The sequence below is a fragment of the Coenobita brevimanus genome, chromosome 66 (assembly GCF_032717465.1).
Source record: "Coenobita brevimanus isolate Jiangsu-jjx chromosome 66, ASM3271746v2, whole genome shotgun sequence".
NCBI classification, from domain to species: Eukaryota; Metazoa; Arthropoda; class Malacostraca; order Decapoda; family Coenobitidae; genus Coenobita; species Coenobita brevimanus.
The window spans coordinates 16,310,703-16,324,965 of record NC_137019.1 but is presented as its reverse complement, the minus strand read 5'-3'; the positions used below and the strand labels follow the sequence as shown (position 1 = coordinate 16,324,965).

Sequence of the window (14,263 nt, the reverse complement as noted above, 5' to 3'; positions counted from 1 at the left end):
GTTCAAAAGCGCTCAGAGGCTGCATACCTCCTGAAAAGCATCATCATCCCCCACTTCATGTTGTTTTGTATGACCTTGACTCGTATTAGTGACCTTTTCACACGTAATAAAATCACTTGTTCTTCTCGTGATCCTCAGTGATTATACCATATTTGCTACATACCCGTCCTGTAGTTCTATATTTCTCCATGATAATGTCAACAGACCGACCGACAGACAAACACCAAACAGACGAACCGAGCAAAAAGAAATAGATATGTAAATTAAAAAAAAAAAAAAATGAAGGTAACAAATTTATGGGGAGGGAGAAATAATAAATGCAAAATGCCGTACGTCGTCGAAATGAAGAAGCAAAGGATTCATTAGAGCTCTGCGGGAAAGATAATGTAGCCGCAAAATATGAGGGAAGGCGGGGGTATTTTAAGGAGTGGATTGAGTCCTTAGGGAGAGGGGCTGTGTTTATGTTAGTATTATTTTGTTGGTGGGTCTTTCGTGCAGGAGCCCTTGATTTTGACGTAAAGACTGCGGTTTTCTCGGTGAGTGGTTTGTGGGGGCAGGTGATGGGGGCAAGAAGAGTGTGGGGAACGTCTGGGAGAGTTTGAGGGGGGAAGTGGTGGGGGAATGTATGTGTATGTGTTTGTGTGAAGTGCCTGTTTGTTTGTGTGTGTGTGTGTGTGTGTGTGTGTGTGTGTGTGTGTGTGTGTGTGTGTGTGTGTGTGTGTGTGTGTGTGTGTGTGTGTGTGTGTGTGTGTGTGTGTGTTTGTGTGTGTGTGTGTAAAGAATGGCAGCATGAGATACAGCGTTGGGAAGTGTGGCAAAGTAATGTGTATTATGGTAGGATGATGTTTATGGAGGTATAGCAGTGTGCAGTGTAACAACGTGCAGTAACTCGGCCTACTCCAACTAAGTGGCCCCTCTGTCACACCTCATAGTAATAGCGTAGCCTCAAAACACATTTCACATATACAGTGTTGAAGGGACGGAAGTAGTAAATCTTGTATCTGAGTTGCGCTATTGCTTAATGGATTGAAGATGATGTGTCGGTCAGGGCCTGCCATGGATTAGTGCCCGCTAGTCTTCAGTCGTGTGCAAAGCGAAAGAGTTTAGGATTTTTTGTGTTTTTCGTAGGCGTAATAGAACTCGTAGGACATGCTTGGGTTACAACATACTGGAAGAAACAGTCATCATATTTTAGGTTATACCGGTATATATGTAGCTGTCGGGGTTTAGTACACGCTAGCCTACAGTCATGTGCAAAGGGAAGTACAGCAATTTCGGATTTTGTACCGTTTTACGTGGGTTGGACTTAATTCCAGGGAACGTATCTGAGACAGTATCGATGGAAACAATCAGTATATTTTTGACTGTATGCATAATTGGTAGGGATTACAGCTCGCCGTCTTGCAGTCATGTGCACACCGAAATAGTTTATGATTTTGCTGCTGTATTCGTTGGCGCGACAGGAGAGCCATTGCTGTACATATTCGACTTAACGTTAGATAGTTTAAGCCTTAGACTTTGTGAGGTGTCCCAGTGACGAGTGAAATCGTTTGGAGTTTTATCCTGAGTTATAACGTTTAAGGATTACATCATGAAGGAAGAAAACGTTATTACCCATTAGCGTATAAATACAGTTTTTAAGCCTTGAAAATAAGAAAGGAAGAAACTAATAAAGGGGAATAATGTGTGATAAACTGATGTTTTTATCGGGTTGTAAGTACTGTAGGTTCTTGCGAGTGTGTGTACCGGCATGTATAGACAGACAGATAGACGGACACAGGTAGATGGAGAGATAGATGGACAGATGCATAAAAATTTGTAAGCTGTATACTGTGTGCGTGTAGTGCTATAAACACAAGAGCAGGTGCATCCTCGTCAATGTGTAGCAGCAGAGTAATGTTAATCAGGCCTCACAGTTGACACAAGGACGGCACCATGGCTAAGCAGGCAGGCATCCCAGCGGTCACGTCGCTACCGGGGTGGTGGGGAGGGGGAAGGAGAGGGTGGGGGTGGTGGGCAGAGGGGAAGGCGAGGACACGAGTCTTTGGGGAGGGTTGTGGTGGTGGAGGGGGGAAGGAGAGGAAACGAGTGTTGAAGAGGGTCGCTGTGGTGAAGGAAGTGGGTGGAGATGAAGGCTTTGTTGGTGTAGTTAATTTATTTTCATCTCAGGGAACAGGGCCACATTGACAGTTTGAATGCTAAGTCATGGTTGCATAGAATCGATGAACTTTGGTTATGATGTAGGAATGAGTCTCCTTGGTTACTAGTTATATCAGATCAGTCTAACACATGGCCATCGCTAAAACTGAAAGGGGTTAGGGATCTTTGTAAGGTGAAACCAAACCGAATGTAACTTTGGTGATGAAATTTATGGTGATAGTGGTGGTGATAGCGGGGGTTCTGTTGGTAGTTATGATGGTGTGGGTGGTGACTGTCAGGGTAGTAATGGGCGGGGGGAGATGGAGCTTTGGGGGATGGGGAGTTAAAGGATGCGGTAGTGCAGTGTGAACAGTGATACATACAGCTGCTTTTCGTTTACTCCTTTATACGCATTTATAGTGGTCTTCATTGATTTATATTGTAGTGATAATATTTCATGACTTGTAGTGACTGTAGTGAGATGATGGTAGTAGAATTTGTAAGTGCCGTGATGGTGATGGTGGTAGTGGTGGTGGTGATGGTGCTACTTATGGTAATAGTGGTTGGTGTGATAATGGACCTTATAGTAATCGTGGTGATAGTGGTGTTGATGATGGTGGTTGGTGGTGGTGATAATAGAAGTAGCTGTAGCAGTGGTGTTAGTGGTAGTAGTAATGATGGTCGTGGTTGTGGTTGTATTAGTAGTGGTAATGGTACTGGTAGTGATTCTCTTGGTGGTGGTAATGGTAGTGGTGGTGGCAGTGGTAGTGGTGGTGCTGGTAGGGAGTGTGTCAAAGTTAGCCCTGGTCTGCTCTGTCGGCTCACCCTCGGATTGAATCATAACACACAGTCCACGCTGCATTCTGGGCCCCACGCCAATAGATAAATAGATAGACGGATAGATACAGAGAGAGAGAGAGAGAGAGAGGAGAGAGAGAGATGGGAAGATTGGTGGGTACTGATGGATAGATACTGATATTTAGATGAGTAGACCGACAGACAGACAGACATATAGATAGACAGACAGATAGACAAAAAGACATACAAACATGAAGGTAGATTTTTATCGTGTTAAAATATTTCCTCATCATTATCGCAGCATCCAAAAATTAAGAAAAAGTATATACATCAATCTAGCTATATTGATAGACTTAAAATTCTATTTTTTTTTCTCACTGTACTGTACTTTAGCAAACAACAAGAAAAAAATGAGCCCCAACGTAACTGTTGTGAAAAAATGAATAGTGAACTGAATATGAATAGTAAGGCAGCAGTTGGCATGGGTCCAGGAGTTGATGATGAATACAAAGATCATTGGAGTTTTAATCAGGAGTGGGCAGGCTGATTATGCACGAGAGAGAGAGAGAGAGAGAGAGAGAGAGAGAGTGCCGCAGCCATTTTCGACGGATGGGCGGCAAAAGTGGGACCAAGCCCTGTTTTGTGGGGGTACAATGCAACACACTGTCCATACATTAAAAACTCCCAAACTTCAGATGTGAGAGCCATTTGGTGGGTCTCACTGAAGGGGAGGGCAAACCCCCGTACGTAAGTCAATGGGTACGAGAGGGTTCCGTGTACCTCCCACTATTTTAATAGGTGGTGTGGCTACTTAGAATACGAGTCTACATTACCGAACCATCCACTCAAGTAACCATCCACGAAGCGTTCTAAGCTCACAGGAATAAGGCCTCACTCTGTCTACACACACTCTGATCACCTACCATCCGCTCAAGTAACCATCCACGAAGCGTTGTAAGCTCACAGGAATACGGGCTCACAATGTCTACACACTCTCAGATCACCTCAATCTCCCTCTGTACACATCTCCCAGTCTGGCGTGCTTAGCTAACCTCCCACACTGTTCCCTACCTTGGCTTCCTTCCATTATATTGCGTAATTCTCTTATATGATTCTTCGTTGTTTTGTGATAATCATATAATCATTCGTAATATGTTGAGAGAGAGAGAGAGAGAGAGAGAGAGAGAGAGAGAGAGAGAGAGAGAGAATATCGGACCTCTCAACACGCTTTTACATAGTCCTGGCATACCAGCACTTCCACCCACCTCCTCCCCCGCTCCCCGCTAATCCCCCCCACCCTTCTTTTTTCTCCTTCTCTGTTCTCGTTCTCGGGCCGGTCAGACTACGGGACACAGTCTGTTTTCTTTTTGTCACTGTCCACCGAGCAATACAGTTAGGGAGCTGGATGTAAATTTGACTGTTGTTGTTCTAAGGAAAGACTCACTCACCCCACCCCCATCCCCTTTCTCCCAGTCGACCGGTTTTTTCACCCGATGAGAAAGAACGCTTGCTGGCTCACCCCTGCGGCCTGATGAACGTGTCTGGCGTCCAGGTGAAAGTAAACGCTGAGTTTACCTGGAGGCTAATGAAGCAGGAGGAGCCATGGTGCGTCCGGCTAGGTGTAACTATCATCATCATCATCATTATCATCATCATCATCATCGTCGTAGTTGTCGTCGTCGTCGTCGTCGTCGTCACGTTATTTACACCTGACCGGACGCTTTTATGATGGTGATGATGATGGTGATGATAATGATTTGGTCGTACTCATCATACCTGTCCCTGCTTTTGATGATGATGATGATGGCGATACTTTGTATATTAATTAACCTGTCTTAACTACTCCAACTGTATTAAACTATGGTGCACCCAAACCAGTTCACATTTTCTATTTTCTTTTTTTCTGCATCATGTGTTGATTAGAGGTAGCGGACAGGTGCAACAGAGCGCTTGCCAGTACCGTCAGAGTGGTTTTTCTTGTGCTCGCTACCCAAATATGTAGACTACTTGATATCACAGACACGTACACCTCGCGTGGCCACAAGAAGAGATGAATTGTTTAAAGTCAAATATTGGGTGTTGTGGTTTATCATTATAGTCTCTCTCTCTGTCTCTCTCTTCTGTGTGTGTGTGTGTGTGTGTGTGTGTGTGTCCCAAGAGTATCCAGCAAAAATTCATTACACCTTTGTCCACTTACCAGCCAAGCCGTATAAGTGAATACGTACATTACTAGATAAGCGATAAATGCCTTTGCCATCCAGGAGTGGAAAGGTAAAATATAAAACAGGAGAATTAGGAGAACTGTCACGAGAGTATCCAGCGATAGTAGGCCACATCTCAGTCCCCTTATCATTTGTGCCTTATAAGTGAATATATAAATAACTAGATAAGGGACGCTATATATGAATGCATCTGTCATCTTGAGGTATCGAAAAGTAAAAGAACAGAGAGAGAACCTGTGCAATTTGAGCTGTATTCTCCTGGGCTCAGAAGGCTTACCAGTTCCACCTTCTCAGTTAGTTATTCTCCGTTATAACCCTCTTCTCTTTTGCTGTGAAGGCTTCTCTCCATCTAAAGAGAATCACTTGGCGACAACAAGAATATCTTAGAAAAGACGTCATCGCATTGAAAATCTTGCTACGACCAGACTTTTTTTTTTTTAATTTGTGAATGGATTAATGAAGTTTTTACCTATAACTCCTCCGGCTCGAAAATTTTCATCCTAAGCTGAATAAAATCATCCGGAGGTAGCCAGAATAAGTTTTTAAAAAGACCTCATCGCAGTGGCGGAGTTAAGGCAACTTTGGTTCTCTTACTACAAGATTTGGAGGCTAAATTCAATCACCCAGTTCAAAAATTCTGTGGCAGATTGCACTCCCTCTGATGCAAGATTTAGAGACGAGATCCACCCCGCCTGAGAGTAAACACGTAGGCCATATGTTTTGGCGGAGGCGTGGAAGAAGTTAAAAAAATATCGGTGTATATTGGTAGATCCAGTTTGATTGACTGCTGTATATTTTGCTTGCATTTGAAGATCTAAGGATGTTTATAATGTTTTGAAATGACAGGGTCTGCGTAACATTTAGGAATCTTTATGTGAGAAAGTGCAGATCAAAGTTAAGGAGTAGTAGATGTTAAGAGGAAAATATGCTGTACTGGTAAATGTTTATTGTGCATTGGTGTTATAGATAGATTGGTAGGTACATACATATATACATACATACATACATAAGCATAACCTTCAGTTAAGTTCATAAACATTTATTTTTTTAAGCTCGTAATTCAGTTAGCCACAGCTACTATCCATTTCAGAGGCGGAGTTGCGCTGTTTTTCGCAAATATCTCCTAAGCGAATCGTTGGATCAGTATGATATTTCAACACAGTACTTTTGACATCCGGGCCTAATTTATGACCCTTAAACCATACTGCTACATATGTTACATTAGGAGTTTACTGAAGGATATTAAGCCTAATCCAGTCATCAAATCTAAGGTGTTATACAAAATCGGACGAGTGCGACTGTGTGGGGTAGCTCCTCCACTAACACCCTGAACAACCCTCTGACCATTCCTTCCCTACCCCCCAATATCGCGTTCACCCCCTCCCCGTTTCCCTCTTCACTCCCAGTCACACCATCCTTCTCCCATCTTTGCACTTCCGTTTTCTTTTTTCATTCTAATTGCATACATAATATTTGAATATGACAGTATGTATATACTTATCATACATTAGTAATATTATTTAACACAGTTACCTACTGTTGTGTGTGGCCATGAAAACCAGAGTGGGTCAAACGATCATAAAATCATTGGCTAAATTCGTTGTTATGGCCGTATCATTACCGATGTATCTACGGTTACCAAGAATATGAAGTCAGTTTTGGCATAGCTTCTATTACATGTACGTAATCATCCTGATGTACAGTACTTTCTACGCGAAATACGACTTGCATCCATTGCAAATAATCATATCAATACGTCTACAACTACATAACATTCTTACATTATAATACAGTGCTGGGATAATGAGGGAGGGACACAAGAGTGATGAAGGAGGCGAGGAGCTCGGGGAGAATAGGAGGGATAACGAGGACGAGAAGGGGGAGAAGTAGGGGTAGTTAAGGAATAGTTTGGGAGGGTGTTGGGGGGGCAACACTTTCCTTCGAATGCGTCAACATGACTGTCGACTTTCTGTTATTTTTCACGAGTAAACTCCTCACATAACATAAATAGCAATATGGTTTAAGGGTCATAAATTAGGCCCGGATGTCAAAAGTAGTGGGTTGAAATACCATACTGATCCAACGATTCGTTTAGGAGATATTTGCGATAAACAGCGCAACTCCGCCTCTGAAATGGATATAGACATACAGTACTGTTCATCTATTGACTTATCAGCATATTTATTTTTTCGTCCCATCTACGAGGTACCCCATTTATTAGTTCACATATTTTTCTATTCCTTCCTCAGGTCAGCTCCCCACCCGGCAAGATGCTGCCAGAGAAACTTCTATTCCACGTGAAGCTGCTCTTCTGCATGGTGGTGGTGGCGACGGAGGGCAAACGTAAGAAGAAGAATCAGAACCGCAAACAGGCCGACGAACCCGAGACCCCCTCCCTATTGGACCCTGACTTCAACATGTGCGACATCCACACGCCAGAGGTCATATACTGCTACTGCGATGTCCTCGAGATTGACAGTGTGAGTAGACGGGGAGACTGGACTCTGATAAATAGACTGAGGTTGCTTTATTGGAGCTGTAGGGGAAGAGAGATTTACTTCATAAAGGTAGAGCTTTGACAGAGACATAATCTGAAGGTTATGTACTGCTCTTCCGAAGTCCTGGCGATTGACAGTGTTAGTACAGGCTCACTGTAGAAATGAAAAATCTCTGAGGTAGAGAGCTGTGTGCTTATGTCAGATTCTGTATATGCCATTGGTACAGACGTATAGGGTCGAACATGCAGTACAATAGCATAATAGCATACTTGCGTGATGTGCGCTATATTACTGCGCCGTATGCTTTATGGATCGAGATCGACATCTAGGAAAGGATACAGTACCATAATCCCCTTCAAATGTCTCTCATGGCTAATTTTCAAATCTAGATCCAAAGCATCTCAGAACTTGAGGCAACGCGGTACCTCTGAGCCATCGATCCACAGAACCGAGTAGAGGGGATTGAAGATGCCACCAGACGGCTTTATTCAGGGTAGGATAGACCCCCTCCCGCAAAACTAAGAAATATAAAAACACAGTCAATTAATACCACTAGTACGATGACGTTTTATTCTTGCTGCCACAAAACACTTAGAGGGAAACATCAAGATGAATGGGTTGATTTACCTTGTTTATTTTTCTTTTCAGCTTCCTCTTTCTGTCTAAAACGAAACTTGACATGGGCATCATAAAAAAAAAATAATAATGTGGCTTTTCTTCAAAGAATTTTTTTTTTTTAATTGTAATGAGGGTTGGTAATGTGTATGCGACCATAATGCCACAACAGGATTTTCTTGGAACGCCAGAAATGGGCTGCAATTATAGAGAGTGCACATTAAAGATGGCACGTAAATCTGACTTAGCACTTGCCCCTACCTAGTCATTTCAGCGGTCGTGCCTTTTAATCAGCACTTTCCGATTATATACTTCGCCCTACGCCCTCTTTTCTGTCTCCCTTCTGTTCATTCTCACCCTGGCTCCATCTTCTTCCTGCTTCACGCCCTTTCCTTCCCTCCTTTCCATTTCCCCCCCTCCCCCTCCATGGCTTTCTCCCTCTCTCTGCTTTCTTTCACCCCGTATCCCTCCTCAGTTCCCCTTCCCTTTCCTCTTCACTTCATCTTTATTCTGCCTTCCTTCCCATCTTCTTCCTTACTCGTTTCCCTTTCAAGCTCCCCCTCACTTGCCACTCTTATCTGTCTCATATTCCCTCTCAGCTCCCGATTCTCCCAATCTTTCTTTTTCTTGCCCTCCCCTGTCCGGTCTTGCAGTCCATCTCCCCGTCATCCTCTCCCTTCTTCACTTCCAGATTCACAGCTCCTCCCTACTTCAAGATCCCCCCCTCCTCTAAGAGCCCCCCTCCCCCAAGATCTCCCCTCCCCCCAGCCTACCAGGTGATGGAGAACGAAGTGCCCCCCACCACCTCGTCATCACACCTTTATTATTTTAGTAGCTCCCCCTTCCGCCCGCAGCCCCTGACTCTCCCCCTCTCCTTCCCCTCATACTCTTTCCCCTCTTTCACTCTTTCCACTCCTTTCCCTCCATCCCCTCCCCCTTACTTCTTAGATTTCCTTCCTCTCTTCCCTCCTTTTGCTTCCCTTCCCCTACCTCTCTCCATCCCTTCGTCTCCCTCGCTTCTTCCTCCCTCCGTTCCTCCTGCCTTTCCCTACCCTACTTCCTTCTTCCTGCACCCCCCTTTCCCGTCATCACATCATTATTATTTCAGCAACCTTTCCCTCCCTCTCCCCTCTCCTTCTTCCCACTTCCCCTGTGCAGTTCCCTCCTTACTTCCCATCCCACACCTCTCGCTTTCTTTTCCTACCTGTCTTTCACTTTCTTGCCCTCTCCAGCTCTCCCTTCCATCCCCTCTCACTCTTGCTTTCTCCTCTGCCTTTTAAGTTCCTCTCCCTTGCCTCTTCCCTGTCCCCTTATATATCTATTCTGTGCACCCTTCTTTCCTTCTTCTCCTTTCCTCACTTTCTGTTCCTATCCTTCTCCCTTTTTTCCTCCCCCTCTTCCTGCCTTTTGCCCCCCCCCCCTTCCCTGTCTATCCATATCCCTCTTCCCCTTCACCTTCCCTCATCATCCCCCCTTCCAGAGCGCCTTTCATGAACCTTGCATGACGTATGTGTCGGTGCTTTACTGTCCCGCGTTATTAACCCCATTTATGTCTCTCTCTCGGCCGCGTTATTTTTACTTTATAGGATATCGGATTCGGATTAGGGTTCGGGTGCATATTTCATTGTCGCGGCAGCCCAGCGTTTGTGAGGTTGGAATGGATAGTCGGGGATAAAAGTTCGCTGAATATTTTACCGTTTCTGCTTCCCACTTTCCCTGGCCTTTTGATATTTCCGAGATCATAAAGGCCAAGGATGTTCCTCTGTCGTTTTGTTGGCCTAATATTTTACCTATTTTGCTTTTCACATCCTCTGCTGGTGAATGTTTATATCCTGAGAGAGGATGGATATGTTCGAAATATTCAGTCTCTTCTGCTCCTCACTTCCGCTGCTGGCTTATATTCCTAAGCTGAGAGAGGCTTTGCATGTTTCTGATATTTCATGTATTCCTCTTCTCTCATTCCTTTGCTAGCTAATAATCCTACGCTGAGGCATTATATTTTAGTAATGCTTTGTCGTTTCTACCTCTCACCTACCACTGTTAGCTTGGTAAGTTTCGCTGCCAGGGATGATGTTCTGCTACATGGTGCATTATGGAAGAAAGTGACGGACATGCCTTAATTGTGCAGTAAATGCAATGGAATAGTAGGCAAACTTTTGTCCCACACTGTACCTCGCCTGGGGATAAAGTTGGGATATTTTTTGTCTCATATATAGACTGGCGGACGTAGCCGAGTTGCGGGGTCAGCAGAACAAAAGGCTTACAGTTTTTAACGGATCTCTGTCACCATTAGCCTACCTCTGACTTCACCTCCATAAATATTACTACCACTACCATAATCACTTGCATCACTACCACAACTACCGCTATCACTGACACTACCACAGCAGCCACTATTTTCCCTATAACATTTTAGTGTTCTAAGTTAAAGGATTTGGGATTAAATTTTGTGTATGCTTCAGTGTTAGAGAGACGCGTGAAGCTATTTCACCATTAACTCCTTCACAACGATGAGTCTATCCTATGCTGAATGAAAATGATCTTGTTGTCGTAAAAGCAAAATATTAATGTGGTCATTGTACCGTAATTGTTAATGGAGATCATTTATTTCTTTTGCACTACGAGGGATTTTTCTCATGTCAGCTGAAAAAAAAAAATCTGGGGGTAGGATGAATAGAATTTTAAAGAAATTATAAAAATGATTTGGCTACCTTTCTCTTCAATATTATCTACCATTATTCTTTGTTTACTGGCTTACTTGCATTATATTTTGTTATCCCTCCGTGTTCCTCATTTATTTCATTCTCACTGGAGGTAGCGAGGGATGATAAGTTATATTATCATTCTCTGTACTTCAAGAATTTTTAGTCATTTTATCTCTCTCTCTACTTAAACATTTTTAGTTCGGTTCTCTTGCTTGCTAGCATGTTTGCGTGCTTGCGTACCTTGGACTTTTGCCGACTCTCAGTTGTTCCTCCTTTCCTTTCTCTCCTCCCGTCTGCCGTGATGGAGAGGAAGGGAGGTCAAGAAGCCGTAGATAAGAAAGCTTTTATAAGTTAGCTCCAAACTGGCAATTGGATGTAGGTTGTAACTCCACCCCCTCTTATCGCTCCTCACTCACGCTTTTTGAGTCCAGGCAACATTTTTTTTTTTTTTGATGGAGGGGAGGATCGTTTCTTAAATATCTTTTACCTTTTAAAACTTTTCTATTTCCGCATTTATATATATATATATATATATATATATATATATATATATATATATATATATATATATATGTATACATTAAACTTAAGTAGCTATACCCATCGCCATGTATCACACACACCACTATCGCCCATTATGGTCTATATAAGATATCTAAATGTCCTGCTGCATTGCCTAATTTTGATTTTTACTACCTCCCGCTTTGCCTGTTTATTTATCTATCTATCTGTTTCCCAGTGCTGTATCCTGTGAGGGGTGGCCTTACCAAAAGAGAAGCCACAAGCGTTTCTGTCCCTACTCATTAACGACCCCACCACCCTCTCTGCAGATACTACGGTGTCTTACGTACTCCTTACTTTTCTTTGCAACTAATTAGTTTATCATGTAGCCTGCCTGACTTCAGTTTCTTTACACTGTCATAATCTCACTTTACATGGGGTTGCATAGTGTTACTTGGACCACACAAACCTTACCCACTCTTAGCTTATCTCTCCCAAGCTGGTAGACTGTCAGTCTCAAGTTCCTTATATCTCTGCATTATCTCTTTCCAGGCTTCTTTTCTTACCCTCTCCCTCTCCACTCTCCGTTCTGTTCTCTTCACGCTTTCTCTTTTTCTCTCTTATTTCCTTCCTTCTTTCCATTTCTCTTTGTCCATCTCTGTGATGTTATAATCTGTAGTTTCTCTCTCTCTCTCTCTCTCTCTCTCTCTCTCTCTCCTTTTCTCTTCTCTTCTCTTCTCATCCTTTTCCTTTCTAAATTTCTTTCCCTCCTTCCCAAGTCGCATCTCTCTGTCTTAACCATTTTTCCTATTTCCTTTGTTCCATCTCCAGGCAGAAGAGGGCAACTGCTGGATCTTCAACGACACCAGCGAGAACGAGTACATCTGGGAGGGGTTCTCGTCCCAGACCCGCATCAAGAGACTCACCCTCCACCTCAGACCCGATGGTACACTCAAATCCATCCCCACCGTGGCTATAATGCATCTCCCCGGCATTGAGATGTTTGAGGTGAGCTGGATAATGTAGATTGATGAATAGACTGACTGGTTGATTGACTGATTGATTGATTGGTTGGTTGGTTCGTGTAGATTTATGCTCTATAAAGAGTATTAAAATTGTATGAAATAAATGATACGCTTTTGCCTGGCACTGAAATGTTTGAGGTAAGTTAAGAATCGTACTGTATATAGAAGTGCCTGTATGTTTATCTGTTTTTAGCTTACCTTTCCTTACTCATGAACGACCCCAATCACATTTACCACCTCACCCCTGCAGATCCAGTACTTTTTCTGTATGTGTTTCCTCCCTGTATTTAAACTCTACAATTTTTTCTCCCTCAGGTCCAGTACGCCACCTTCAAGACAGTGCGGGCCTACAGCTTCGGCAACTCCAGCACCCTAGCCAAAGTCTCCCTGGCCAGGAACTCCATCGCCACCCTGGCCCGCAACGCCTTCACACACCTGCCTGCCCTCGACACACTCACCCTGGGCGAAAACCACATCTCCGAGGTGAACAGGCACGTGTTTGTGGACCTGCCGCGCCTCACCAAGCTGTACATGGACCGCAACAACATCACCATTGTGCACGACAGAGCGTTCCAGGGACTCCACAGCCTCGTTGAACTGGACCTCTTCTCTAACCAGATACAGGTGAATTTTTTTTTTATTATTTTAGTTTGCTTACTTGTATTTTTTCTCTAGTTTGTTTTAGCGTAGATGAGTTTATCGCCTTTAATATACTTTGTTTACTATTAGTTTCTCCCTTTTATTTCTTGTTCCCTTTTTTGCGTCCCTTGCACCCCAGTTATTAGTGAAAAATGAGATTAATATATTGGTGATGGTGATGATGGCAATGATGACAACGACGGCTGTATTCACTCCTCCTGACTTAACTATGTATTGATATCAAATTATTGGATAATTAGTCAGTAAATGCATGGTTGATTATACTGATCAGTCTCTTAATATCTTCTACTTTCCTGCTTTTCTCATATAAATTTTGGATTTTCTCAACCGATTATATTGATGGGAAACAGCCAGATGTGCTCATGATAATTTATTTCTGCGTGATTTGATACTGTATATGTATGTATAATGGCAGAGGCGGTGTAGTATGCTTTTTTAGGATGTTTATCAAATTTATGAAGCTTCTTATTGCTAAAGAATGACGTTATTCAGACAGCCAGCTGTGACTTACGTAATGCACTGATGAACGATAGATTTGTTTGTAAACGATGGTTAGAGTTTCTGTTTGCTTATCGAAAGGGGGCGATCGTGGGGGATATTAAGAACAGCGAGGTCATATGTAAGTTGGATAATATGTTGTTTGTGTACTAAGTAAAGGTCAAGGTTTAGAGTGTGTGTGTGTGTGTGTGTGTGTGTGTGTGTGTGTGTGTGTGAGAGAGAGAGAGAGAGAGAGAGAGAGAGAGAGAGAGACAGACAGACAGACAGACAGACAGACAGACAGACAAACAGACAGACAGACACACAGACAGACAGACAGACAGAGCGAAACCAAGCAAATTAGTTTTCTTGCTCTGTGTGAAGTGAAGAGTGTCATTTACGACTGTGTTTGTGATTCCTGCATAAGTAAGGTGAAGAGAGAGACGCTTGACATTGTGATTGATGCGGGCCTGAGATATGAGTAAGTCTCTGTACCAACGAGTGTATGTGTGTTCTTGCAGATGGTTTGTTGTCTCGGTTGATTTTTGTGTGTTGCAAGGCAGATTATACTCTGTTTTGGGTCTGTGGTGGTTTTTGGGCCCTTGTGTCTTTCAAAATAGCCT

The 14,263-nt window shown here is 43.2% G+C and overlaps 1 protein-coding gene across 1 annotated transcript in view; it reads left to right on the top strand.

Moving 5' to 3' along the window:
* The first annotated feature begins 1,935 nt into the window (after positions 1–1,935).
* LOC145405272 (uncharacterized) overlaps positions 1,936–14,263 on the top strand; it is a 184,483-nt gene continuing 172,155 nt past the window's right edge. Inside the window, exons 1-4 of the mRNA XM_080276687.1 lie at positions 1,936–1,962; positions 7,409–7,639; positions 12,310–12,486; positions 12,819–13,127. Of these exons, the coding sequence (XP_080132813.1) occupies positions 1,936–1,962; positions 7,409–7,639; positions 12,310–12,486; positions 12,819–13,127 (744 nt within the window). The remainder of the gene's footprint in view (positions 1,963–7,408; positions 7,640–12,309; positions 12,487–12,818; positions 13,128–14,263) is intronic.